The sequence below is a fragment of the Rhinolophus ferrumequinum genome, chromosome 20, assembly GCF_004115265.2.
Source record: "Rhinolophus ferrumequinum isolate MPI-CBG mRhiFer1 chromosome 20, mRhiFer1_v1.p, whole genome shotgun sequence".
NCBI classification, from domain to species: domain Eukaryota; kingdom Metazoa; phylum Chordata; class Mammalia; order Chiroptera; family Rhinolophidae; genus Rhinolophus; species Rhinolophus ferrumequinum.
Genome location: NC_046303.1, coordinates 49,123,461 through 49,149,990, shown reverse-complemented (window position 1 = coordinate 49,149,990; position 26,530 = coordinate 49,123,461). Strand labels below are relative to the sequence as shown.

General features: G+C 45.6%; 1 protein-coding gene across 3 annotated transcripts in view; it reads left to right on the top strand.

Annotated features, from left to right (window-relative positions):
* The window catches only part of ATXN7L1 (ataxin 7 like 1), a 216,592-nt gene that overhangs the window by 62,956 nt on the left and 127,106 nt on the right, over nucleotides 1-26,530 (top strand). For all 3 annotated transcript variants that reach the window (XM_033088591.1, XM_033088590.1, XM_033088600.1), the window contains exon 3: nucleotides 11,686-11,790. In XM_033088591.1, the coding sequence (XP_032944482.1) occupies nucleotides 11,686-11,790 (105 nt within the window). The remainder of the gene's footprint in view (nucleotides 1-11,685; nucleotides 11,791-26,530) is intronic.

The window sequence follows — 26,530 nt, the reverse complement described above, 5'->3', positions numbered from 1 at the left end:
GACAGCTGGGTAGCCCAGCGCCACCCCGTTCCTTTGTCTGGGGCTCTGGTCTTGTTTTCATCAAGATAAACAAACCTCTTGGTATATGAATCTCAAGAAGCAAGGTGGTGGACATCACGCTCCTCAGTATGCCTCAGAGCAGCCATTTGTTAAGCCTAGAGTCTATTCAGGTCTCAGAGACAAGGCTGGATTCAGGTGCCTCCAGGGAGAACTTCGATTCAGACTTCTGCGTAGCTCCCGCTGCATGCATGTGCAGAGCTGTGCTGGGGCGGGCAAGGTGCAGCTGTGCCGAGGCCTGCTCCGTGGCCTCACGCAGTTTATCATGCAGCCCCTGAACACCGGCTGATGTTTTTTGCTCTTGTCTGAGTTTCTTTTTTTTCTTTTGTTCTTTTAAATTTTTAATTTATTTTTGTGAAGCCCTATCACCCCTGTCACCCGTAAATGTAGCAGTGGGTGTTGCATTAAAACAGATTGAGATCGCGTTAAGTCCACTTCAGAGCCACAGGCTCAAATACTGTAATGCTTCCTCTGGTAGGCCGAGAGATGACAGAGGAAGGTAAAAAGATAGAGATGGTAGATGACAGATAGATGGATGGATGGATGGATGGATGGATGGATGGATGGATAGATAGATAGATAATGACAGATGAGGTAGAGATAGATAGATGGCCCTAACTCCTCTGAAGAATAAAATAGTCAGATTTTGTGCTATGTTTACCTTTTCCAGGGTTTCTTCAGTAACCTGGATGTAATATCCTCCCCTTTCTCTCCTCTTCCTTGCCCATCCTTCCGCTGACATACTCCCTGATGGATCAGTCATCATAAGTGAAGAGCTGGACAGGCTCTAGGACCAGCTCATCTGTCCTACATACGCAGTCGGAGTCCCACAACAGGAAGGTAGACCGTCCTGTAAGAAAAGACACCAAAGGAGACGTCCCGTTGATTCCCCTCATCCATTTCATCATTGTTCTGTTCAGTCCAAAAGTTATCTCTCATCATGACATTTCTTATAAGGAAACGCGTCATATGTGGGTCATCACCCGTCCTCCCCGAACTCTCTGCTGTCTTACCTGAAGTATGGCGCTGCTTTCACCTCACAAAAGTCACTCTTGGGTGGGGTTGGAAAAAGGGAAGGCATCACACATTGTGCCAGGAGACCCAGCCTGGACCCAAGAGATGCCCCAGGATGGAGGTCGGAGGAGTCAACTGGAAACTGGCCTTACACAGACCAGAAGCTCAGGGTAGAAAAAGCCTATTCAGAGAAACAAAGCGAGGCATACTGAAGAAGACTTGAGAAAAAATGTCCAGGGAGGCCTGGTGATGTTGTGAATATTGTCATCTAAACCATAGTCCTCAAGTTCAACGTAATGTGAGCATAAAGATTTAAGTGAACATCTGAACATTCAGATGATGCAGGTGGGAGAAGGTGAGAGGGACGGGAGTCTGGTGAGGACTCCTGTAGTGATTTATAGTCTCTGCTACTTATCTACTGTCAGTTCTACTAGGCGTGAAGCTGGAGGAAGGGACTAGAATTTCCCCCATAGGCTGATTTTTTTTTTCCTTTCTTTCATTGAGTCATAGTAAACGACACAGTTTTTGCCCATTATTGTTCTCTACACGGAACTTGTCCCTGGCTGGTGCCTAGGGCCCTGGGGACACTTGGTGAGAGGGAATTGGGTTGTCTTGTCCATGCCACTGATCTCTAGGCCCATGCGACCCTTGCTGTAAGAATAGCTTTAGCCAGGGTACCTCATAGGGACTCAGCAACCTGCTGGAGTGCTTACAGTTCCTTGTCTGTCCTGAGGGCCAGAGGTTGGGCTGTCAGGCCAGAAGCCACCTGGCTGGAATGATGGACAAGTAGGTGTATGACCTGACAGGGAGGAGAGGGGTATCTTGCAGCTGCTTCAGAGAGATAATCGGGGCCGAGTTTACATCCCCAGGACCGTTTTTAGGGACAAATTGTTGGCACTGTTGTCTGAGCCAGGCCTAGGCAAAGGGCAGCCCTTTGAAAAATGACTCTCTTGGCTACCAGGGACATCACTGCCCAGCAGCCAGCCCGTCAGGTCCTCTGCCAGGTGGGGCTCAGGTCGCTCAGTGTGGCCTGGCCTGAGCCTGGCTGCCGTGGTGGCCCAGTGTGGGACAGGACAGAGCTGAAACAGGAGGGGTCCAGGCCCTGGACCACTCACTGTCTGGATGTATAAGGCACCTTGCAGTCCCAGCGTGAAGAAATAGAAAATGAGACCAGAGGGAACACCCATAAAACACCCATAAGCCCATCCCAAACACTGGCTCCAAGGGGCCGTCGCTGGGGTGGGGTGGGGAGCAGCCGCGTTTGCCAGAGGAGGAGGGAGCCAACCTTCATGAGCTTAGCATGGTGGGGGGCAGGAATTAACCACAAAGGTGGGGAGCATGCCTCCTTCTGAGATTCACAGCCCTTGTCTTTCAAGGAGCTCAAAGAATGAACAAATAGACATAATTATTGACCATGTAATCTTAGATAACAACATAGATATTAGGGCAATTTATTATCATTTACAAGCCCCCCCTTTGAGAAAAGAGAAAATTAAGGAGCATGACAAGTAAATCAACTTCTTGGGAACTTCAGCCTGGTTAACTTACCATTTATTAAGCAGCTACCATGTGCCTGACTGGCTGGCTATGGAGACCAGGACTCCAGGAAGCCCCCAGCCTGACCAGAGAGGTGTAAACCAGTTAGTTACTCCAGGACAGCCTTAGGAACTCTCTGCCCACGTGCAGGTGGGGGTGCGGGAGACTCCGCCGGAGTTGGAGAGACAGGAAGAAAGCCATAAATAATAATATGTTGTATTTTTTTCTACCCTTACTGTGTGCCAACCCCTTCACAAATATGTCACTTAATTCCAGATGAAGAAACAAAAGCTTAGGAGGGATGGATTATCATGCCAAATGCAGAATCAGGATTTGAATTCGAGGCTGCCTACTCCAGGGCCAGCTCTCAGGCACTGCATTTTACAAAGCCCAGGACTCATAGTTTTGGTTCTAAACTTTGGGCTACGGTCACCTCCTGGGTCCATCTGTGTCCCATTTCTCTTTCCTCCTTGGGCTGCAGGACAGGTGTTCTGCTGGGTCTGAGTGTAAGGAAGCCAGAGGAGAGGCTGGTGAGAGGTGCTGACCTGTGGCCAAGGCCTGGGGGAGCACCTGCAGCCCCCCCATGCCTCAGTGGCACAGTGCATGCATGTCTGGAAAGGCCCTTCTAAGGAAGGAGGGATTTAGCAGTCTCCGTGGCTTCGTGGGTTTGTTGGGTTGGGGATCAGAAAGGGATGGTTCATGCACCATAACGGGGAGCTTCCAGCTGCCACCAGGCCTAGCTCCTGGCTGCAGCCTTGCGAGGGAGTGCCTTTGGCCCAGCCACAGCAGGGGGAGGCTGGGGCCTTTTTAGTCCTTGGTTTGTAAGAGAAGAAAGGCTCGGTGCCTGCCACCCACACATGTTCGCCTGCCCTCGCTGATGCATTTGAGCTCACCTCGCTGCTTCCTTTATAGTCCTCATGTTTGTTTCCGGATTTCATCGTTTTTGAAGCCCTGAGTCAGGCCCTGGGTTTTCAGAGATCTGAAAAACGGAAAGTGGCTGCTTTTTTTTTTTTTTTTTTTTGCGTTTTCCTAGAGGGGAGCCGAACATTCTGCTGGGGAATGGGAGGTGTCAGGTCTGGGATCATGGCTTTGAAGACCCCAACTTGTTTTGTTCTGTGAATTGAAGGAAACTTGGGGATTGGGGAACAAATAGAATCACTATGTCAGAGCAAAAGAGAAATGTTTCTTTAATATCCCCTCAAGCTTTCCATTTGACATAAGTGATTAAAATGCAGCTTAAAACTCTACTAGCAGAGGGAAAAGACAAATTAACAAAAACTGTGGAATGAGCACATTAAGATTATTGGGGGGAAGGAAGGCTCTTAGGACCAGCCTCTCCCAATGTGAGAGGCGCTCCTGCTGATGTCACACACATCATTTTTGTAGGTGCCCCCTGTGTCTGGACTGGAATCAGCTTGGAAGCAGTCATGTGTGTCCTTGAACCAGTGACTGTTCTTCCCAGTAATTTCCCACGTCTGAGTTTATGTAAGTGGAAGCCCACAAATCAGAACCACTGCCAGCCACCAGCTCATCTTTTTGATAGTTTTCCAAAGAAGCCCAGTGGCATCCAGCTCTCCAGCTCTCCTCGCAGTGTTATCACGTCTCTAGGTCCTACCGAGGTCTTTGTGTCCCATCACCCTCCACAGGCAGAGGCTTATATTGCAGGCAGGGCTCACGTCTACCTTCCCGGAAAGGGCCTGGTGTGTTGAAATTACATAAACACAATCGCAGATTTTTTCATTACAATATTTTTTAGCGTCAGTTAAAAACGGAATCATAATTTTAAAATTATATGAAATTGTTGTTACACTAGAGTATTACAGTGTGTGCTGCCTTGACATTTTTATAATTCCTATAGCAACTGAGGTGGTTTCACAACCCTGGAAAAGACTTTTGGGTAAACCTAAGCCATTTTCTGGGGCTTTAATATTTCTTCAAGAAACTAAAATTCAAAATTGTGTGTTTTGCTTTCTTTTCCCACTGCGGAGTTTTCTGTAGCAAGCGTAGCTATCACCAACTGCTGATAAGCTGTTCACTGCCTTCAAAGCAGGCCTGCTTCTTGAAGCTTCTCTTGCAGCCTGTGCTTTACTTGGCATTCCCACTTGCAAAAGGAAGGAATCAATCCTTACTCACTCTTTCTTAAGTTTTTCATCTTTTGAACTCTCACCAGTTGTAGCTTCATAATGTCAAAGTTGCAAGCGTTGGAAGGCATTCAGGGGCAAATTCAAAAGTGCACACGTCTAGTTTGATCCTGAATCCACAAAACCAACTGTCTTCCCATTTTAGAAACCAGTCCTATACAAATAGTGAATTAAGGTATGGTATTACTGTTAATTTTATGTATCAAAATACTATATAGTATCATGATATTATATAGTTCCAGAGGAAAATGTCCTTATTCCTAAGGAGATGCATATAGAAAGCATCATGGTATCTGAAACGTTTTCAAATATTTCAGAGAAATATAGCTATATATTTTTAAAATATTTGCTATGTATAGTATATGTATAAATGTAAAACTATATTCATGCACATGTAATATTAAAACTATATTCATATACACACTCCTAGCATCAGACAAATGTGGCAAATGTTTCTAATTGGTGAATTTAGGTAAAGGGTATATAGCTGTTCATTGTACCATTCTTTGAACCTTTCTGTGGATTTGAATATTTTCAAGATAAAGAGTTGGGGGAATGTATGTTTTATTAAAAAATATATATAGTGAATTGAGGATGCTACCCTACCTTTTCCTTAAGTGGGCATTTTCAAAAAGTGAACACTAGATACAAACTAAAGTTTATATACACATGATTTTGTCGAAAGTGTTCCCATCACAAAGCTGTTTATCTTAAATGAAATGCTACTCCCATTTGTTAATTTCTTTTTCAGTATTGACTTAAGAAACAGTTAACCAACTACACAGGAAATCAGTTATTCCACTTTCATAGAAACCATTCTGTTGCCCTACATTTTGTCTCTCCTTCCATCACAGCTGAGCCCTGTCCCCTACCTCCCTCCTCTGCCATCTGGGAGAGGAGAGGAATGAGCGTAGAGTCTGGGGGTATGTTCAGGGGAGGTGACGCTGTGAGAACTAGATGAAGCCACAGGAACCTCGGCTGCTATCCGGAAGCAGACCGAGTTTGCCTGCCTAAGTTGATACCATGAATGCAACTGACAGTTGACTCTGCCACAAATGAGAATTTTACCAGAAGTTGCGAAAGAGCAGTGAAGGACTGCCTGCTTTAAACGAGGGCACTGATAATAGCTTCTGGGTGATCAACTTATAAGCAGCATTAGTGTAATACGGTGAGCCTAATCTGTGATAAATCTCCATTAATAACCCTTAACGAGTAAGCATGAGGTTGACAGACATTGGAAAAAATTCCAGTAACTTAATTCACCCCCACTCCCCCCACCCCGCTTCCCGCCACCAGACCATGGACAAATTGTAGCATTTTTGTGTTCATCTGACACAGAAGGTGATCGACATGTTTACCTGGCTCTCTTGTGCGTAAGTTCTGAGGTTGATAATCAATACCATAACTATAATTTTATGTTAATACATGATTTCCTCCCAAGTTCACAAAAGCTTTTCTGCATCCCAGTGTGGTAGACAATGAGTATAATTCTCTCCATTTTTATAACTAGGGAAATTGGCCCAGGGAGAAGTGATTCCGTAGTAGGTGCAGCCAGTGGTGTGCTGGTAGGTATTTTCATCACCAAGTCTCTGAGTAGCAGCCCTGCGTTATGGTGGAGGCTGCGTGCAGGGTCTAAATACTGCCCGCCTTGGCTGAGTCTGGCTACCAACATGCCTCACTCAATGCAGTTAGGAAAGGATACAGTCAGCTCGTACAAGCTGGTACTGCAGGCGTTAGCATGTAATTGGCAATAATGATTCAGTTTATGGCTTCAGACTCCCAGGTGACCACTGTGGACCAGCTCAGACCCTTGTAAATCCCCAATTAACTCTCAGGCTCAACTCAGCCCCTGACTCACTGCATTGCCTTAAAGAGTGTTTTTCAAAATTTGCATTGTGACCCGTTAAAATGTCCAATGAGCATTTTTTAATGAAATAGAGTAAAACAAAGAAATGAATAGAAGAGAATCAGAGTGTAACATACATGTTTGAGTGATAGGTGGTAACTGGATAAATGGGTGGGTGGGTGGGTGGGTGCATAGACAGATATGCATGTACATGTGTGTAGTGGCTTGGGGTCAAAAACCAAAAAATACTGACCTACAAGCAAGTATGCCTCTGTTTCCCCCACCTGCAAAATGGAGCTGGTGGAGCGCGCGCCCGCCCTTCCCAGGACCAGGAGGAAGACCGAGGCCACCTCTGTGATAATGCCATGGTGCTGCCAGCACCCTATCTGACCTACAGTTGATCCATTTGTAGGGACAAAATGGGGCAAACCAGACAGGTTGGACTTTGTTTGGACGATGGTTGAACGCTGTTTTTGAACCTGGGCAAAGTCTCATCGTCTTCGTGCGTGTTTTCTTGGAATCCAGCCACAGCCTGGAGGAGAGCCCTCCCGACGGCGCTCAGCCCTCATCCGTCCGTACCCGTGCACAGATGTGCACATGCACTCACAGGAAATTCGGCCGGTCAGAGGGACCCCCAGGCTTCCCAGGAGGTCTTCTGCGAATGGTCGTGAGGGAGAGTCAGAGAACGCGTTGCCTGGAGCCAGGCCTCTCCCACTGGAGAGAGAACTCGTTCGTTCTGAAAAACAGAGGAGATGACCTTGTTTAAAGCTTTCTCCACACTCCCCCCAAATCCCTTGTGGGAGAAAATGTAAGGCCGGGCAGCTTCCATGAGCCATCCCAGCAACCCCATAAGGCAGGAACTGTTAGCCCCATTTCATAGATGAGGAAACTGACCCTCATCTGACCCTCATCAACTGACCCTCAGGAGGGTTGAGCACCTTCCCTGAGGTTGCACAGCACTGAGCACTGTGCTCTAAACCCCTGCTGACCCCCAGGCCTGTGCTCATGCCAACAGCTGCCTTGGAACCTTGGGACAGCCTGTTAGTCATCCAGGCAACCCTTCCAAGCTGGTTTCTTCACCTGTGAAATGGGATCCTGCTCTATTATGAAAGAAGCAACCTTTTGTGAGGAGGCAGCACTGGCTTTAGAGTCAGTGTTCTGGAAGCTCATTCCATTTTGCAAATCACTGCCATGGGGTCTCAAGCAAATTACTTTACCTTTGTTTCCTTGCCTAGAAAGGGTTGATGATGGCAGCTTTGTAGGTTACTTATGAGGATTAACTGAGATACTGTTATCATATAACCATCTAGAAGGATATATATTGATATGTTAGCAGAGGTTATCCCTAGGTGATGTAGTTACATGTGGTCTCACTGTCCCCTTTTTTCTCCTCTTTATTCAGTGGTGCCCTAGTAAATGTTTCACAACCAGCTCACCAAAAGAAAAGACCTGATTTGTAGTGTTTGCCCATTTCCATGGTGTAAATACTCCCAGGTGGCTGATTGCAAGCTACCACCGTGCGAGCTTTGAAGAGGCTTGGAAGAGACGTGCACATCTGGCTCTCACAAGCTGGTACAAGCCCACCTCAACACATCGTTTTTATTTTAACTGTGCACTGAATGTTGTATTTGGGTGGTAAACAGAGAGAGAGAGAGAATTAATAGAATACCTAGCATTATGCTGGACATACGAGTTTTCAGTTCTCCCTCTCCTTCCTCCATCCCTGAGCAAACAGCAGGCTGACCTGACTGCTCAGCCGCATGAAGTGGTGGCCTTTCAAGCAGCCAAGGCCTGTCTTGCTCCCCATCTGCCAGGCTCTCAGAACCTGGGCAGCCTGCAGAGGAGACTCTAAGGTCAACCCACCGAGGAAAAAAATCAAGCAGGCAAGCAGGTACTCTCGATTTCCACAGGAGACATGCTCTCAGCAGAGACATGCAAAGTTAAAACTTCCCTAGAGGAAATCAAGAAAAGTCCCAGAGGAGTGAAGGGCCTGCAGTGGAACACACCCCCAGCTGGCCGGTCTCTGACGAGCCTGAGCTTTACCTTCAACTCGTGACATAGGAGGTCTGTGTGGATATGAGGGGGTGAGTAGGTGGAGGCTCTACAGATTTCTGAAGGAACACAGAAGCAGTGGGACATTAAATGGAGTGCTGACAGGCCTCCAAGGTCCTCAGGCGTGTACGACAAAGGTGCAGACACACTCCCACACCCTACAGAGTCTGGTTTCAGCTTCCGGCTTCTGGCACAACGTACATAGATGCTCAAGAAATTTTTGTTAATGCTTGATTTTTTTGTTATTAATGAATTTCTTTTATTCCTTTATAACTTGATCTAGTGCAGAAGGATGTAAGGCAAGTAAATGCTTGTTGCATAAATAAGCCCTTGCTAACTCCTGGTTTCACATGTTCCTGGGTATAAAATGTGACTAAATCTAAATGAGATGCAAAGTGTTAATAAAGGTTGCCAGTGATTTTTGTTTTTAAGTTTTTTTCTGGCTTTTCTGTATTTTTCAAATGTACCTTCAAAGAACATGGATCACTTTTATTTTTAAAGAGAATGTATATTATAAAACTAACTTGTAAATAAAAAGTGAAATAGGAACGGCATCAGCTGTTAAGGAGCGAGAGGCGTCGTCGCCATGCTGTGGGGCTGTGAGCCGAGGGCCCTGACACGTCGGGCGGGCCCAGCGTGGGCCTCCTCATGCTTCAGGACTCCTGTCACAGCTGGCTTCTCTCTCAGCCTCTCTTTCCACAGGCCTCCCCGCCCACCCGGCACTGACTAATAATGCTCCCCTCCAGTAACAAGTCTGGGTCAGAAGTGGAAACAGAGGCAAGTCCTAGAGAGGGGAAATAAATAACAGGCGGCGCCACCGACAAGTTAGAAATTCAGTGGGCCTGGCCCTGCCCCATCACGCGCTGTGGGGATGAGTGGTGTCCTCATGCCCCAGAAACCTGAGGAGGACCCTGTAGTGGGAGCCAGTCTCACCTTTCCAGTCACACACCTCCTCCAGGGCAGTGGTGGTCTCAGCTCCTTGCATATGACAAAGACATTGATTCCACTTGCCTTGAAGAAGCAGGGCTGCTCTGGGTAGAGAACACAGAGCCCTGCGTACCTCCGGTAAAGCATTTGGTTATAAATGAGCCGTCCCATGTCACGAGGAACTCAGCTCTTCCCTGTGGCCCAGCACTGCAGCTGGGGGAACCATTGTGTGTTTGGTGGTTGTCGTTAAACACACCAGTCGAGTCTAGAAAATGAGGGCTTAGAGGGTTGGGGAGAAGAAGTTCAGGGGGTTGTGACAGAAAACATTTTCATGCATACACTGTCTTAATTCCTCCATCACCTCTGTCAGTGTTTATAAGCACCCTGCTCTCAGAGCTGAAGTCACGGCAGAGCCAGTCACCCAGAACAGCCAGCCCAGATGCCGCCAGATTCCGCCTCTGCCCGGTGGTGCACACGGAGAAGTGACCACCGGTTTCCTCAGAACTGATGTCTTTTTTGTTTTTTGACCCCTTTTATTCACAGACTGTGCAATTCACCCATTTAAAATTTACAACTCAGTGTTTTGTAGTATATTCACAGCACTGGGCAACCATCACCACCATCAATCTTAGAACATTGTTATCGCCCCAGAAAGAACCCCTTTACTTTTTAGCAGTCACTCCCCGATTCCCTCCAAGCTCCCCCCAGCCCAAGGGAAACACTAATCTAATTTTTCTCTCTATAGCTTTGCCTGTTCTGGACATTTCATATAAATGGAATCATACAGTATGCGGCCTTTTGCGTCTTGCTCCTTTCACATAGGATGATGTTTTCAAGGTTCATCCTCATTGTAATAGATACTAGTCCTTCATTCCTTTTCATGGCAGAATAGTTTCCATTGCCTGGTGATGCCAAATTTTGTTTTTCCATTCACCAGTTGATGGATATCTGGGTTATTTCCACTTTTGGCTTTTATGAGTAATGCTGCTGTGAACACGCATGTTCAAGTTTTTGTGTGAACATATGCGTTCAGGTCTCTTAAGCCACATAAGTGATCTTTTAACAGCATATGTCTGAGCCTGTCATGTCTTTGTATAAAAACCTTCAGTAGTTTCCCATTGTTCTTAAAATCAGGTTCAAAACTGTTAGCTTGGTCTACAAAGCTTAGTCTTCTGGTCTCTCCCCTTGTTCTTCTATTCCAGCCAAGAGGTTCCTCCGACACACAGAACCTCCCTCCTTGGCAGACCTGGAACCTGCCTCCCTTGGCCCTTTGTTTATCTAACCCCCACTTATCCTGAGGTCTCCGCTGAAATAGCCCCACCTCAGGGAAGTCTCTCCAGCGCCTCAGATGAGGTTAGGTCTGCATGCTCTCATGACACCCTGCACCTCTCCTTAGCACGTACCACGATTTCAGCCAAACGATGACTTGCGTGATTATCTATTTAATGTGTCCCTCTTCTGTCATCATAAGCTCCAAGAGAGCAGGGCCTGTGTCCTTGTTTACCAGTTATCCTGGCACCTAGCATGGTGTGTGTCACACTTTGGCACTTGGTAAATACTAGTCAAGTGAATAATGGATAATGATGACAGCAAACAAGTCACTTGTTTTGAGGCTTCCTTTCGCCTTGGAGTCTCCCTCAGGTGATGGCGAAACATGGGCAACTGCTGAAGCCAGGGTGACTCCTTTCTCTCCCCAGACCCCCTCGCTTCCTCACTCCCCTGAGAGACCTCTGCTTAAGTCGGAATAGGTTTGGGGGAGCCACCCCACCCTAAAATAACTTGGGCCTCATGTGGTCCCCGCTATCACTTGCGCTCTCTCAGGACAGGCTGGTTCCCCAGCAAATGCGACTCAGGCAGCCCCCTGACCACCAGCTAAGCCAGCAGTAGCAGCAGCCCATTTCCAAGGATGAAGTGAGGAAGGATTCTCTGAGGCAGTTGCTTCTGTGCGTTGGGGAACTGCGCTGGACAAACCACATTCCCTTTAGTGAAAATTATTGCCTTTCTGTGTGTATTGTTTGAAAAACTGTCCTTGAGGAAATTCCGAGAGGAAACTATACACCTTCTGAGACTTAATTGCTTTTTCAAAAACACCTGTTTTCATTTCCCCCACAGATATGCACTTATTTGGCCATTATCCAGCACATGACGACTTCTATCTCGTAGTGTGCAGTGCCTGTAATCAGGTCGTCAAGCCACAGGTTTTCCAGTCGCACTGCGGTAAGTGGACTCCTGCACCCGGCGACACATTTGCAGCCGCTGCTCGGAGCATATCACCTCCCCTTTGGCTCCCAGACGGAGTCTGGCCCTGTGTCTGTCTCAGCCCAAGGTGGTGGGCACATTCTTCCTGGAGCTCTGCCTCTGCTCACAGGCTATTTTAGGAGCTGTAGTCTTTGTGCTGAAATGCTCGGTCCTGTTAGAACAAATGAGAAAAAAGCCTGTGACTTGTTTAGGTAGATGGGACTAGACGGAAACCATCCGCCCAACCTTTCGGTGGCCTCCACAGGTGACAAAAGGGAGGGGAGAACCGTAGCTTGAGGAATCCCTCCTGCAGTCTGACATTGTATTCTCCTGAAAGAGAGGGCCAGACAGGCTGTCTCCCCGGCTCTACACAAAGGGGTGGGAGCCAAGGGCAACCCCGTGTGGGGGCCTTTGAGGGGCTTCCCGAGGAAATGCCATGTATATATAGCTTATCCTCTTCCAAGAATCCTCCAGATTTGTTTGGGAACTTGCTTTCCCTCTGTATTTTTATATCCTTGGTGTAATAAATTCCCTTCAGCTGGTCAACAGCAAACCCTGGGCTCCCCTCCAATGCACGTGCCGTGAACATAGAATAGATAAAGTCCACACTGGCTGCTCCCCTCAGGAATGAATAAATAGCTATTCACCTGAGATAGAAAGTTACTTAACCTCTCTGGGTGGAAGTTTCCTTATCTTTAAAGGGGGCGTTGGACCAGACGATTTCCAATGCTGTAATATGCTATGAGTTCCAGAACGGTATTTCCCCATCTTTTTATTTAAGCCATACTCCTTTTTGATGAACATAAAATCTAAATCCTTTACTGTTCAATTTCAAAGCACATTAAATACTGTGCCTTAAAAAAAATCAAAGCAATTATAATATTGACTATGCTTTTGCAAACTACATGTTTCTCCTTTTTCACGCTCAGAATTTCCGATTTCCTCTACCCCTTGAGTTATGACTATTCTATTCTAATAAGTATAAAGTAAAGGGAGTTAAGCTTACCTAAGCTCTTCAGTAAATGTATTTGGGACTATAGAATACTATAGTTGGCCCTTGAACAACACAGGTTTGAACTGCATGGGTCCACTTATAAGTGCGTTTTTTTTTTTCAATAACTATACAGACAGCCCTTCGTAGCCATGGGTTTCGAATCTCTGGATTCAACCAACAGCAGATCGAAAACAGCAATCTGCGGGTGCTGAGGGCCAACTCTATGCATTGTTCTACTCCATGTCACATAGAGGCTTGAGGATCTGTGGATTTTGGTATCTGCAGGAGGTCCTGGAACTAACCCCCGTGGATACCAAGGGATGGCTGTGGTTTTCATATATCTTAATATCATTTATGAATATGTGGATATGTGATTATACATTTCTATATGCATATATAAACTTTGTATCTGTGTATGTACTATAGGTATAACTTGTGTTTTCAGTATGTAGAAAGAATATCCGGGCTTTAGAGGCACTTTCCATGACTTTCTGACCTACACAGACAGAGAGGCCCCTAAAAGTGCAGCCAGCTCTCTGACCTGGGGCTGCTTGCTTAATGTCTCAAGGCTTTGGTTTTCTCATCTCTTCCGTGAGGAGTGACTTCCGTGGACGCTTCTAGCTCTAGCATTTTCACGTCTGGCAGAGTGAGCATGAGAGGAAGAAGTCGTGTACTTGGCATGAGATAGCCTTCTTGCTGAGTGCTGTGGAACAAATGACTCTCCCTTTCGTGGGAAGAGAGAAAAGGTCACATCTCTCCCAAAGGAAACCTGTGAGGCCAGGTGGTGGTGCTGCCAGCTGAGGTGGCAGGTGGGGGGGTTCTAGAGTAGAGCAGTAGTGAGAAGGTCCACACAACTGGTTGGTCGGTGAATGACCATGGAAGCTCTGTGGTCAGTTGCTTCTGTTGGTCTCATGAAGACACAAAGGCTAGATCACCCTGAATGCATTCATTCATTCATTCACATGTCATGCATTCATTTACATGTCATGTTCTGGGCGCTGGAATACAGCAGCGAATGAGGCAGATGAAAATCCCGTAAGCCATTACAACTTTCACTGGGAACTTAACTGGCAGAGTCTTCAGTGGAAGGAACCTGACAGGGTTCCAGGACCCCTCTGTGCCCTGCAGAATTCTGCCCAATGTATGATCCCATCTAGCCAGCGAAGGAAGCCTCTAGGGTTTGACTTGGCTGATACATGTGCCTCCCTCCATCCTAGGCCTTTCAGGGCAAGAGCCAAATCGAGCTTAGAGGGAGAGCCACGGGTTTTGTGGCGTCTGCTCTGAGCGTAGCAGTAAATTAGTTTGGGGGTTTGGGTTACTGATCTCTTCACCCGAAGCCCAGTCTCCACTGAGCTTCTTGCTGAAGCAGCTGACAGCAGCAGTGAGGACACTTATCTTTCAGGTGTGTGTCCCGTTGATTCACGGCAGGTATTTATCAAGGCCAGGAGAATGCAAGGCAGAGCTAAGAAACATAGCAACTCTTCAGGGGCAGTGAGGATTTCTTAGTTTCCCTAAGACTTCTTCCTATCGTTTCATGATATTTCTTTTTTCTTTTTTTTGCTGTTGTACCTCCCATGAGTAGCCTTGCTATTTTCAACAAGTTAATAAGAATGCCCTTGTGCTAAAGTGCCAGGAACAGTGCTAAGTGCTTTCCATATCTTTCTGCGCGTAATCCTCTCAACAGCCCTACAAAGTAGCACCAGTCTGACCCGCATTTTGAGCTAGAGGAAGCGAAGGCGTAGGGACGCCTTGCCCAAGGTCTCAAGGCTAGGCAGGTGGGGAGCCTGATTTGGAACACAAGCAGCATCTCTCCAAGGTGAGAAAAGTGTGTGCTTAGCCTGCTTGCTAGTCACTGCCTCTCTGCACAGACAGACTCCAGGGCTTGGCGTTCACCTGCCAGGTAGCACGTTGTACATAGTATAGGGCTTCAAACTCAATTTTGTTAGCGGCAGAGCTTTTTCCCCAATGGAATCTCATGTAGAATTACAATCTGTAAATATATTTGCGAAGCAGAGCCAGCAGGGCTGTAGTCAGTCTTGAGCCCCACCTACCTGGCCTGCTCCTGACTTCCCAACCTGCCGGGGTTCCACAGAACAGTATTTGAAGGTTGTTGTAGTAGAGGGAACATGGGTTTTAGAGGTAGACAGAGCAATTCACATGACTCCCCATTAACTGTGTGGCAGGTCGTCTCCTGTCTCTCCATCTTGTCTGTAAAATGGGTACCCTACCTGCCTCGTGGGGTTGTTAGTGCAAAATTACTGGTGGGAGGGACCGTCCTGCAAATATACCAGAGCATGGCCTCATTTCCTCCCCACTTGGCCTTGGTATCTTTCCCCTTTGCTGCAGCTGGATTTGATTCACCCCTCTTAATAACCATAGAGCTCTGTTTTCCTGTGCCACTTCCCACCTTTTGCTTCAGCTCTCTGTGGACTGTCTCAGCACATCTAGCAGCTTCTAAAATCCTTTCAAAACCAGGAATGGCCCTTTTCCATCCTATTGCCAGCACCCAGAATGGTCCTGAGCAGCAGAGCTGTGGTGCAGTCGGGGGACACTGCCCAGGGGCCAAATCCCAGCTCAGCCTCTGCTCAGCCCTGAGACCCTGGACTTGTCACCTTGTTGGATGAGAGAGCAGTAGACTATGTGTTCTCTTAGAAACTTGCTCATTCTTAGCGCCTGTGATTCGGCTCCCAGATTTTAAAGGTCATGCACATACAGAGAGATGGGTACATGGCAATACTGGAAATCTTGGTGTCCCACTTGTTTAGGTTTAAAAAGTGTGTGTGTGTGTGTGTGTGTGTGCGCGTGTGTTTGTGGGGGGGGGTGTGGGTGTGTGTATTTAGGCAGTTGATTGTCGGTACTTTTGAGGTTGGTGAAAAAGCCATTGTAGAAGAATCATGAATTCCGGAGTCAAACAGACCCAGGTTAGACTATTGATTGACATTTGCTAGCTGTGTGACCTTGGGCTAATTGACCTTTGTGAGCCTCATTTTCCTTTGAAAGGAAGGTGATCATTCTTACTTTGCAGAGTTACTAGGAGAAACAGAGATAAAGTAGTTTCCTGGCACACGGTAAGGAAATAAAGAGTAGCTATTATTGTCAATAAAGTGTGGCTATTTTTTATTAAGTTGAATGTTTCTTATGAAAAATGGGAAACCAATTCAATCAAGCGCTTCCTGTCTTCCTTTCTTATCCTATCTCGGGACGTGCACACTGAGCTCAGCGTATGGACTGTGGCCTGTGATTCATCTGCTTCCCACACTCTTGGAGGCAAGAATTGTCGGCTTGAAAATGATCCCATGGCCAGGAGTCCTGAGGATCTGGCTTTCAAACTATGGTTTACATGCACATTAGGCCCCGACATCAGCTCCTTTGGAAACTGCCTTGAAGCTCCCAGGATCTCTCTGGGGTCCCTGCCAAAGTCCATCTGGCCTTGGCCACCTTGTGTTCAGGGGTCACACCTCTCCCAGGACTGGCACATTCCTGATGCTTCTGACTTGTGCCCCAAGCTGGTGTCCCAGACGTAAAAAGTGTGGGAGACCTTGTACTTAGCATAGCGTGGAGGCCCTCTGGAAGCCAACTTCTGTGTCCCGCCACCTGTGTTGGTCACCTTGGGGTCTGTCTCCTAAGTCTGTGCAAAAGCCCTTTAAGTGCTTTGTAAAAACCTCCTCCCTGGAGATCTAGAATTTTAAGGGGTTGGTTTGTTTCTAAAGTCCCTTAGATGAGTTGATGAGATTATTTAGGGATGGCTGAAGAAAGGGGGAAACAAAAAGTCCTACCTTGAGAGTCTTAATCTCACTCAGCAGGCCTGCTGTCCCTCTCAGCTGTCCATCCCACATTGTAACCTGATGCACTGATGTGAGAGCCTCGTGGTTGGGAATAGCCTCTCTTTCAGCTCTACAACTTATTAGCTGTGTGACCTTGGGCAGGTTGCTTTGCCTCTCTGTGCTTCAGTTTCCTTATTCTTAAAATGGGGATAGTAATTTATCTCATAAGGTTGTTGTGATGATTAAGGGCACTCACAAATTGAATGTACTTAGCACAGTAGTGAAACAAAGTTGGCGTTAAAAAAAAAAAAGTTAAGCTATCATTAACCAAGTAAGGAGCTACAGACAATTACTATAATGAAACCTTGTCCAAAGGGCTTTCAGTCGGGATTACTGCGGAGTGGGAGAGTGCTATGTGGGACTCTTCCTGTTATCTCAGTGCTGTGGTGGGTCCTAACCTCAGCCCAGAGAGTGTTGTTGCCATTTCTTCCAAAAAGAATCTTCTGTGTGTGTGGTGTGTGCACATTTGCGTGTGTGCGTGCAGATATGTGCATGTGTGTTTATTAGGGGAGGAGAATCCTGTCTCTGCACGCAGGCATGTATAAAAGCTCAAAACAAGTGCATGGTGCCTGCAATAGAAAAGTATTTTTATGACTTTTAGTAGTAGCATATTTTTAATCAATTGGGAATATTAGAATTAAAGAGAAAAATAATAGGTGAACCCAAGTTGTAGTTTTGTAATTGGATTGAACATTTATGAAGTTGTATGATTTGCCTAAATGAAAGGAGTATGATTTTTTTCTGTTCTTATCTCCTAATGTAATTACATAATGAACTACTGTAAAGCAGGGTTTCTCAGCAGCAGCACTGTTAACATTTGGGCTGGATAATTCTCTGTTCTGGGGCTGCTCTATGCGCTGTTGGATGTTGAACAGCTTCCCTGGCCTCTGCCCACTAGATGCCAGTAGCAGCCCCCACCCCAGTCACGACAACCAAAACTGTCTCCAGGCATTGCCAGTGTCCCTTGGGGACAAAATCACCCCCAGCTGAAAACCACTGCCGTAAACTATAACCCCCCCATTTGTCATATATGTATTCCGTGCTTTTCTATATTTAAAATTTTCTCCAGGTTAAAATGTATGTGTGTCCACCTGCACACTAAGCTCAGAAATAACTTCTGTGGAATCACATGTAGCAAGTTTACTATTTCAGCTTCCACAGAGCTGGTGGTCATCAGGATGATTTCCCCATCACAGTCACATGCAAAGCATAGAACATGATATCTTACAGAAATCCATAAATTACAGTCCTTCCCACCTCAAAATTAAGGGCAAAAACCAAGAAATAATACATCCATATACACAGATCCTTCAGAATTTTTCAGCCACATTTCGTGCTCACCCTCCAGAGACACATACAGTCCCATACCCCATCCATCAGATAGAGATAATCCTTGGATGTCACTGCTACTTAAAAAAAAAAAAAAAAAAAAAAAAAGAAAGCATTAGAACCAACAGAATCTAGATGTCATTCAATAGAAAAGAGAGGATTAATATTTTTTCCTTTTTCTCAGAGAGGGCTTTTTATTCCCTTTTCTGATTATATTTTTCAGTGCCCTTCAAGTAGCTGTTTTGCATGTTGATGGTGATGCAGTAGAATTTAATGAACTGTGAGCTAAAGCAGAGAGGCTGAGCCGCAAAATAAATGAGTGACAGCAACTCACTCCTGGAGGCTGGCACCTCCATTGCTTCTGTGCACATCCAGATGCCAGTATTGGTTTTGCACCAAGAGCAGCAGAGCCCAGCAGTGCTACACATGGGAACCTCACTAATGAGGTTCCAGGCTGTTCTGCAATTGTTCTTTGTATTTTATCCATCTCTGGGTTACCTCGAGTTGAGGAGGAACCAAACTATTTGTGCTTCTGAGCCCTAGAGAAAGACAGTCCTTCTTGATGTCAGCACCTCCTGGCTCCCAGGGGGTCATCATGGCTCATTAGCCCACAGAACATTTTTCCTGAAGGTGCCTATTGCCACAGTGCAGGGTGTGGGGTTTTTTAGTCAATTAAGCTGAATTTGTTTGTTGAGATTAAATTTCTGTTTTTGTTAGTGTTAGTTGCCTTTTATGAGACTAGATTGTGTGCACCAGAGAAGTATAAAATAATTAAAGGAAACTGATCTCATCGAAAATATTCTTGGTCAAGTCTGACAATAAGACTTGGCCAGAGCATGTGAATCTGTGCAAACTTTGTTTTGTTAGTAAGATTCTTTTTTAACTTTGATGGATGTATCTCTGATCCAGAATTAACTCCTGGATTGATAAGTCTTTGGGGCTCCTTATGATCAGAAACCATATCTGCTGTTGTTTCTTCTTTTCTCTTTCCATCGTCCCGTTTAAAGTTCAGGTGATATGCTAGATCCTAAGGGAGGAAATGATGGACTGACTGATTACCACGTGGTGAGACCTTAAATCCAGCATTACAATGCAGAGACTTTACAACACAATAGGACCACAGTTTGTTCCACTTCAAATTGTTCTACTTTGAACTTGCTGCTGCTCAAATTAGAGGTAATGCTGGATCTAAAACATAGCAGGTTGACCTGGTCTCAATCCCTGGCTTTTCTTATTACTCTGCTAATGAAAGACAAAAATAACAATGACAATAGTAACAGTAAAGCTAATACACTTATTGAGTCCTTACATGTGCTAAGCTTTTTATGTGTTATTTAATCCTATAGCCACTCAAAGGTGCTATGGTCATATTATCCCCATCTCACACCCAAGGAAAGGGAGACTCAGGATGTAAGAAATTTGCTCCAGGTCAGACAGATGGAAGTGGCAGAACCAGGATTCCAACCTATGTCTGAGTCCAGATCACTTTAACCACTGTGCAGGTTGGATCTCAAACTCCCTGCAACACCTTAACTAAACTTTGATACAGAAAGGTCATTTGTGTCCCCTGTGGGATGCTAGAGACTAAATGACAGGTGCCTGGGAGCAGCGGAGCTCCTGCCTATCTCTTTCTTACCTTTCTAAGCTACGCCACTCATCCTGTCTGCTTGCTGGCATACGTGACGAACTTGGGCACAATTTTGAGGGAAGGAGGAAAGGAGAAAAAAATCATTTGTAGTGAATGTGTTTAGAGCCTTAGCCGCAGCATTTTAAATAGACCTTTAAATCACAAAATAAAAAGAAGGAAGCTTGTAGAAGAGGTGGAGTGTGCACCACTATCAGTTCTGCCTCTAGTTTCTTGTTTGTCTGTAACAAATGAGCAGATCAGGAGACCCACCAGCAGTAGGTGATTTCCTCTAAATTCAGCGAAATTCCCTTTTTTGCATGTTTCTGTGAATTAAGTAGAAATGTTGTAAATAAATAGCAGATGTAAGGGTTCAGCTGAAACTTGGAAATAGATTACTAGGATCTTCATAACCTTAGGATTATTGAATACATCTTTAATTGAAAATAAACTTCTACTTATAATCTTATCAAACCCTATTTCTTTTTTTTTTTTAATTGGGGAACAGTGTGTTTCTCCGGGGCCCATCAGCTCCAAGTCACTGTCCTTCAATCTAGTTGTGGAGGGCACAGCTCAGCTCCAAGTCCAGTCGCCGTTTTCAATCTTTAGTTGCAGGGGGCGCAGCCCACCATCCCATGGCGGGAATTGAACCGGCAACCTCGTTGTTGAGAGCTCGCGCTCTAACCAACTGAGCCCTCCGGCTGCCCCTCAAAGCCTATTTCTTGAAGGCTGAGTCTCTTAGATTACCTTCTTCAAGTCACGTGGCTTTGATTCGTTCATTTATTTGAAACATATTTATTGAGCACCTACTCTGTGCCAGGCATTCTTCTAGTGCTGCAGATGTAAGGGCATGGCTGCGTTCTGGTGGGTTAAATAACGTAAGCAAAAATTCAGCCGAGCCATCTGAAGAGCCGGCAAGGTGGGTTTGTGGGTTCAGGGAGGTGGGCGGGGAGCAGAACTGCACAGCCCTCTAGGCCAGAGTCCAGCCATTGGGTTTTATTCTGAGTGTGGTGAGAAGACACTGGAGGGTATTGAGTGAGGGAAAGACATAATGTGGCTTATATTTTTAAAAGGTCACGCTGGCTGCTTGGAGCAGCTGGACAGAAAAGGGTAAACTTCAGATCCGTGTTGGAAATGTAGCTGACAGAATTTGCTGATGGATTGAATTGGAAAAGAGGGATCTGGCCTGAAAGCAGCTGAGGATGATGACCTGGAAGCCGAGAGAAGAAAGCGTTTCAGAGACCTGGTCAAATGCTAGGACGTTGAGTGAGAGGAGAAAACAAGAGGGGCTGTTATTGACCTTGACAATAACCATTTTAGCTGTGTCTCTTAGGACTTTTTCCAAGTGCAAGTGACTTCATTTTTACGTCACTGATAGACCTGTTTTTAGGCTAGCAACATCCTAAGTGTTTTTCCTTATTTCTGCTGAGCTCAGCTGCCACTCAACCAAATCGTCAGCTGGTCCCTCTGCCCTGAGTCCGTGTGTCACTGACTGTACCGCAGTCACCTGTGAACACTGGACACTGAGCGCCTGAGGGCTGGACAGTGCCTTTTACATCCCTGAGTCCCAGCGTGGAGCACATTTCCTGACTTGGTGCACAAACAGGTAGAAGGAAGGAGTCCTCCAACCCCACTTCGTGTGCTCCTGGCACCCTCTGCTCCCCCAGTGCCAGCATATATGGCGGCTGTTGCAAATGCTGTTTACTCATCCATCTCTGTCATGCATGCGTGCACACATGCACACCCACACCCCAGACTAGGAGCTTCAAGGAGCCAGAAGCCCCATCAACATGCTCAGCACTGTATTCCCTGAGTTAACACGATGAGTGTAGGATCTGCAGTTGGTGCTCAGTATACTTTTTAAACAATGAATCTTGGGAGAAAGGAGAGAGGAAGCAAGCAAGAAAGGGATGTTGGCTTGCCAGTTGTGAACAAGCCAAGTTCCACATGTGAGAGAATACATTCATTGAGAAGATAGGACTCCTTGAAAGTTCGTGACCGTCTCTGTTCAGATACGGTTGGAGAGGTTGGAGAGGCTGACGCAGGGGAAACGTCCTAACTCACTGAGCGCTGCTGCTTTGATCCGGGACCACAGCGGAGTTCTGGAGGGCTGGCACGGTAACATGACCCCGGGCCTCTGACTCATCACTGGCTTGCCCTCACTGTGCAGGCTCCATTCCATTCCTCAGAGCTGTTTCAACCGCAGAAAATTAGGGGAACAGTCATCGCTTTATTTAAATCCGAGGAAAGAATGTTGCCAGTACTGATTCAAAAGGTCATTTTGGAATTCTCCCCATCCTGAGCAGTGAGTAGAGCAGCATTTCCCAAACAGTGTTCCTTCCCTGAAGTAATGAATCAGTACTCTGACAGCTCGAGTTTGGGTGGATACATACTTGGGAAACCGTGTGAGCCAGATTCCGGTCTGCGGGGAGGTTCACAACACCTATTCGCCTATTATAGCACTCAGAGGTCTTGGAGTGCAAAACAAAAACGTATCTCTTTTGCTTTGGAGCCTCATCATTCTTAATTTATCTGAATTCAGCCACATGCACTGGGTAATAATAATAAGGCACTTTTGTTTCTAATAACACAAGCCCACTCCTTCATCTGGTGCCCAAGCAGAGAAACAAAAGATCTTTTCCGACCCTGGAGGAGAAACTGATCATAGAAAGAGTCCATTCTCCCCAAACCGTGTGGACTGTACTTCATGAGCAGAAGGGTATGGAGGGTGGTTTTGCTTATACGTGGCTCACACCTCACACCATGATGCTAGAACCCAGCTCCTGTCAGAGCTGCAACTCCACTGTCACAGTTTTCATTTTGGAAGGGCCTCTGGAGCACTCGCTCCAGGAGCTCCTTCTTAGTGCTTTGCCTGCGGTCACTGAGAGCTGCCTCCAAAAGGGTCACACACGAGGAATCCAGGTACAGGGTCACCTTGGGTATGGCGCGGATCTCTAAAGAAGGTTCCAAGCTCTGTTGTTTCTAAAGCCAAAGTCCTTCTTCCCATCATTATATATTTACTATGGTGGGTTTTCTTCCCACCCAGTCCCTCCACGGAAAAACGTGCTGTTAAAGTGATGTGGTGTCTTAGTTATTGGCATCCTGGAATCAAGGAAGTGCTGTAGTTACCATTTTGGGTAGGACTTTCCCTCTGCTCTTTCACTGGACCAGCCACTTCTGAAAAATGAGTGCAAATTGGGCACTGCTGCATAGGAGACACATGGGAAATAAATAGGTCCAAGGGAAAATGTAAATTCGAGGAATAAATGATGAAAGAGTGAATAAACAATTTCACTTTGATGAATCCTACTTCACATGGAATGAATAATAATTTTTTTTTTTTCCGAGAAAGCAACTGTAGTCTTTGTTTTACAAAACTGGAGTAACACATTTCTGACGTTTGGGTTCTGACTAACCCTGTTGGTTGTTTATTAGCATCATAGATGCTTTTGCTTTTCTCCCACAGGAATTATTTCTTCAAATTCCTGAGCCTTCTCCAGAGGTGTTTTTCTAACACAAGTGTGGCTTTCTCTGTGTCACGGCTGTGGTTTTCTGCTCATCTCTATGTGGCTGCCCCACCCATGCATAACCCTCTTTCGTGAGTGCCCACCTCCTCCAGGAGCCCTGCTGATGGGCCCCCTTAGTAAGGTGACATTGAGGCCGGCCCTGACAGACCCCCTGACTCAGTGACCTGCATTCCTGTCGTGTTTGGGGAGTCATTCTGATGGTGAGCCCATCTCGAGCTACGGGTGGATCAAGTTCCCCATGCATTTAAGGAGGCAGGGCTGGACAGCAGCTCTTTCAAAATTCTTTTAAAAGGCCGCTTTCTTAGCCACCCCTGTCATACTCTTACCACTAGTTGCCCTCGCCCTGGGGTTTGGTGGTGAGGAACCTCTGTCCTCACAACAAGCCTTTGCCTCAGCTCTTCTTTGAAAGGGGGGGTGAAGTTGCCAAGAGGGGCTGAGGGACCGCTGAGCAGGCCCCGAGGAGGCGGGGTGCCCGTGAGAGCTGCCGCATGCTGTGGCTTGTAATGTTTGTGAGCCAGGAAACCATCGCGCTGGTTGGACCACCAGGGGTTCCCACACCACAGGCGGAAGAGCCACGTTCCTCTCTTTTCTCTTCCTGTTGTTCCATCTCCCCACCCCCACTCACCTGCAGAACTTGCAGACCTGTCATCCGTGATTTAATCAATGTTACTCTGATCCTGCATTCCATCCTTTTTAGGTTGTTTGGTGTATTTCTTGTTAATATTTGTTTCATTATTCAGCCAGCACTGAAATTGTGTTGGACTGACAGCACAGCCCAAGGGAAGGATCATCGGTCTTGTCTGGGTTTCATTTGGGGGGATTTAGGGAGGGCGGGGGGCTTTCCCCTCGGGGACTCAGTGGACCTATATTTTTCCTGTGTGTCTCCTATGCAGCATTCCCTGACCATTTTTCAGAAGCGCTTGGCCCTGTGAAAGATCAGACAGAAGGTCCCATACAAATTGTTAGCTACAGTATTTGCTTGATTCCAGGATGCTATTGATTTTATGATGCCATGTCCATTGAATAGCACCTTTTCCCAGGTACCAGGAGCACCTCCAGGACAGTCTTTCATCCAGGCAGCATCGATGAGCAGAATGAGATGACAAAACAGGGCCCTGTCTGGGGAATAAGCCAGTAGCAGCTTCTAGTGCCGTGTGACTAGGTCATAATTAACCCACGCACATCCCTTCTTTTCTTTCTGCAGTCAGGTACTTCATCTTCCCTTTGGTTTAGAATTTAGTTCAAAGTACAAAATAATGAAGCTATAATGGCTTGGGGAGTTTCCTGTTTCTGGTGATACCCCCAACAAATGTCATGTAAATTAACCTGGTCCCATAGCAACTAGGCCACACAGAAAAAAAATCACACGGCTGCCAAGTAGTAATTTAGGAGTGTGGTGTTAGTTTTCAAATGTAAAGATGATGAGGGGAAGCCTTACTCTTGTTTTATTTTTGATTTCTAGTTCAATTTATGATGGTCGCCAGAGAATGTTAGTTATGTTATTCATTTTATAACTTATGATGCTTCCTTTGTGACTAGTTAGCATGTGATCAGTTTTTTATTAATGTGTCATATGTGATTAGAAAATTTGCATAATCTGTTTGTGTACAAAGTTCCATATATTCATTGTTGTTATTCAAATCTTGTATATCCTTACCATTTTTGTCTGCTTGGTCTGTAATTTCTGAGAATGGGGTTTTAAGCCTTCTGTGATGTCTGTTAAGTGTGTCTATTTCTCCTGGGATTCTAACAGCTTTTACTTTACAATTTTGAGGCTGTGCCCTTGGATGCATATAAGTTTATAACTCACATCTTTTTAGGGGTGGAGTCTTCGCCCCTTTTAATGCTTTTGCCTTAGGTCCTATTTTATCTGATTAACATTGCTACTCAATTTTCTTTTGGTCAATGTGTATTTGCCTTATCTCTTTCCAATCTTTTATTTTCAACTTTTCTGTGTTATTTTGTTTTAGGTGTCTCTCTTGTAAGCAGTATATAGCTGGCTTTTTAAAAAGTCCAATCTGATAGTGTCTTATAATAGGTGAGTTTTATCCATTTACATTTATTGTGATGACGTTATATATTTGGACTTATTTCTGTCTTTTAATTTGTGGCTTTGTTTACCTTGCATTTTATTTGCTTCTTTGTACTCCTTTCCTGCCTTCCATTAGATCAGCAAAGTTTCCTTAACCTTATTCCTGTTTTTCCCCTCTGCTAGTTTGGCCACAATAGATTTTATTTCATTTCTACATCTATCTATGTGCATAAATCTATCAATTTGTTCAGTGATTATCATTAAGTTTTTAACATGCATACTGAAGGATATTTTTTTTTCTAGTAAAGACTACAATTATCCTGGACCTTTCTTCTCAAACAACACAAATACCTTTGCATATTTTTCTTACTTAAAGTCAACTGGTAATTACAACAAAGAATTGAAATCCTGGCACAGAAACTTGCCATGCATTCTCAGCCTCCTGACTCACGGGGATTAGAAGCATCTGATTGATTTATAAAGCATGAGTTTTTTTGCTTATTTACTCTTTTTTACACCCTGGGGTGCTTTGGGTCATCTTTCAAGTTCAGAGTGATACAGCCATTCCTAGCTCATAAAAATTTATTTCTCAAATCCTGAAAATGTTCTGAAGTAGGATTGGACAAAAGAACTTAGAATCCTAGGGTCCACTGCTGGGACCTGTCCCCATAAATGCTATTTCTCATGTGTAATGATTTCCAGTGAGAAAATCAAGGGGCAGCTTCTCCCTGTTAACACCTGCTTACTTGTCTCTTGATCCCCAATTTTTAATGTGCATGTGAATTCCCTGGGAGTTTCTTGCTAAAATACAGGTTCTGATTCACTAGGTCTGTTTCTAATACACTTCCAGGTGATGCTGGTGCTTTTGGTGTATGGACTACACTTTAAGGAGCAAGTGCTTGGAGAATAAAATTTTGTTAGGAAAATTGGGGTTTCGGCTCTAGACCAGGGTTTCTTTTTCTAATTAAAAAAAATTCTTTTTTTTTTTTAATAAATTTTATTGGGGAATATTGGGGAACAGTGTGTTTCTCCAAGGCCCATCAGCTCCAAGTCTTTGTCCTTCAATCTAGTTGTGGAGGGCGCAGCTCAGCTCCAAATCTAGTTGCTGTCCATCCCGGAATTGAACCGGCAACCTTGTTGTTGAGAGCTTGCGCTCTAACTGACTGAGCCATCCGGCCGTCCCTCCAGGGGCTCAGCGACAGCTCATTGTCTTCAATCTAGTTGTGGAGGGTGCAGCTCACTGGCCCATGTGGGAATCGAACCGGCAACCCTGTTGTTCAGAGCTCGCGCTCTAACCAACTGAGCCATCCAGCCATCCAAGGTTTCTTGATACTTCACAGAACAACAGATACAGGAAGAAACATTCTCTTTGAAGTGGTTTGGGGTTCA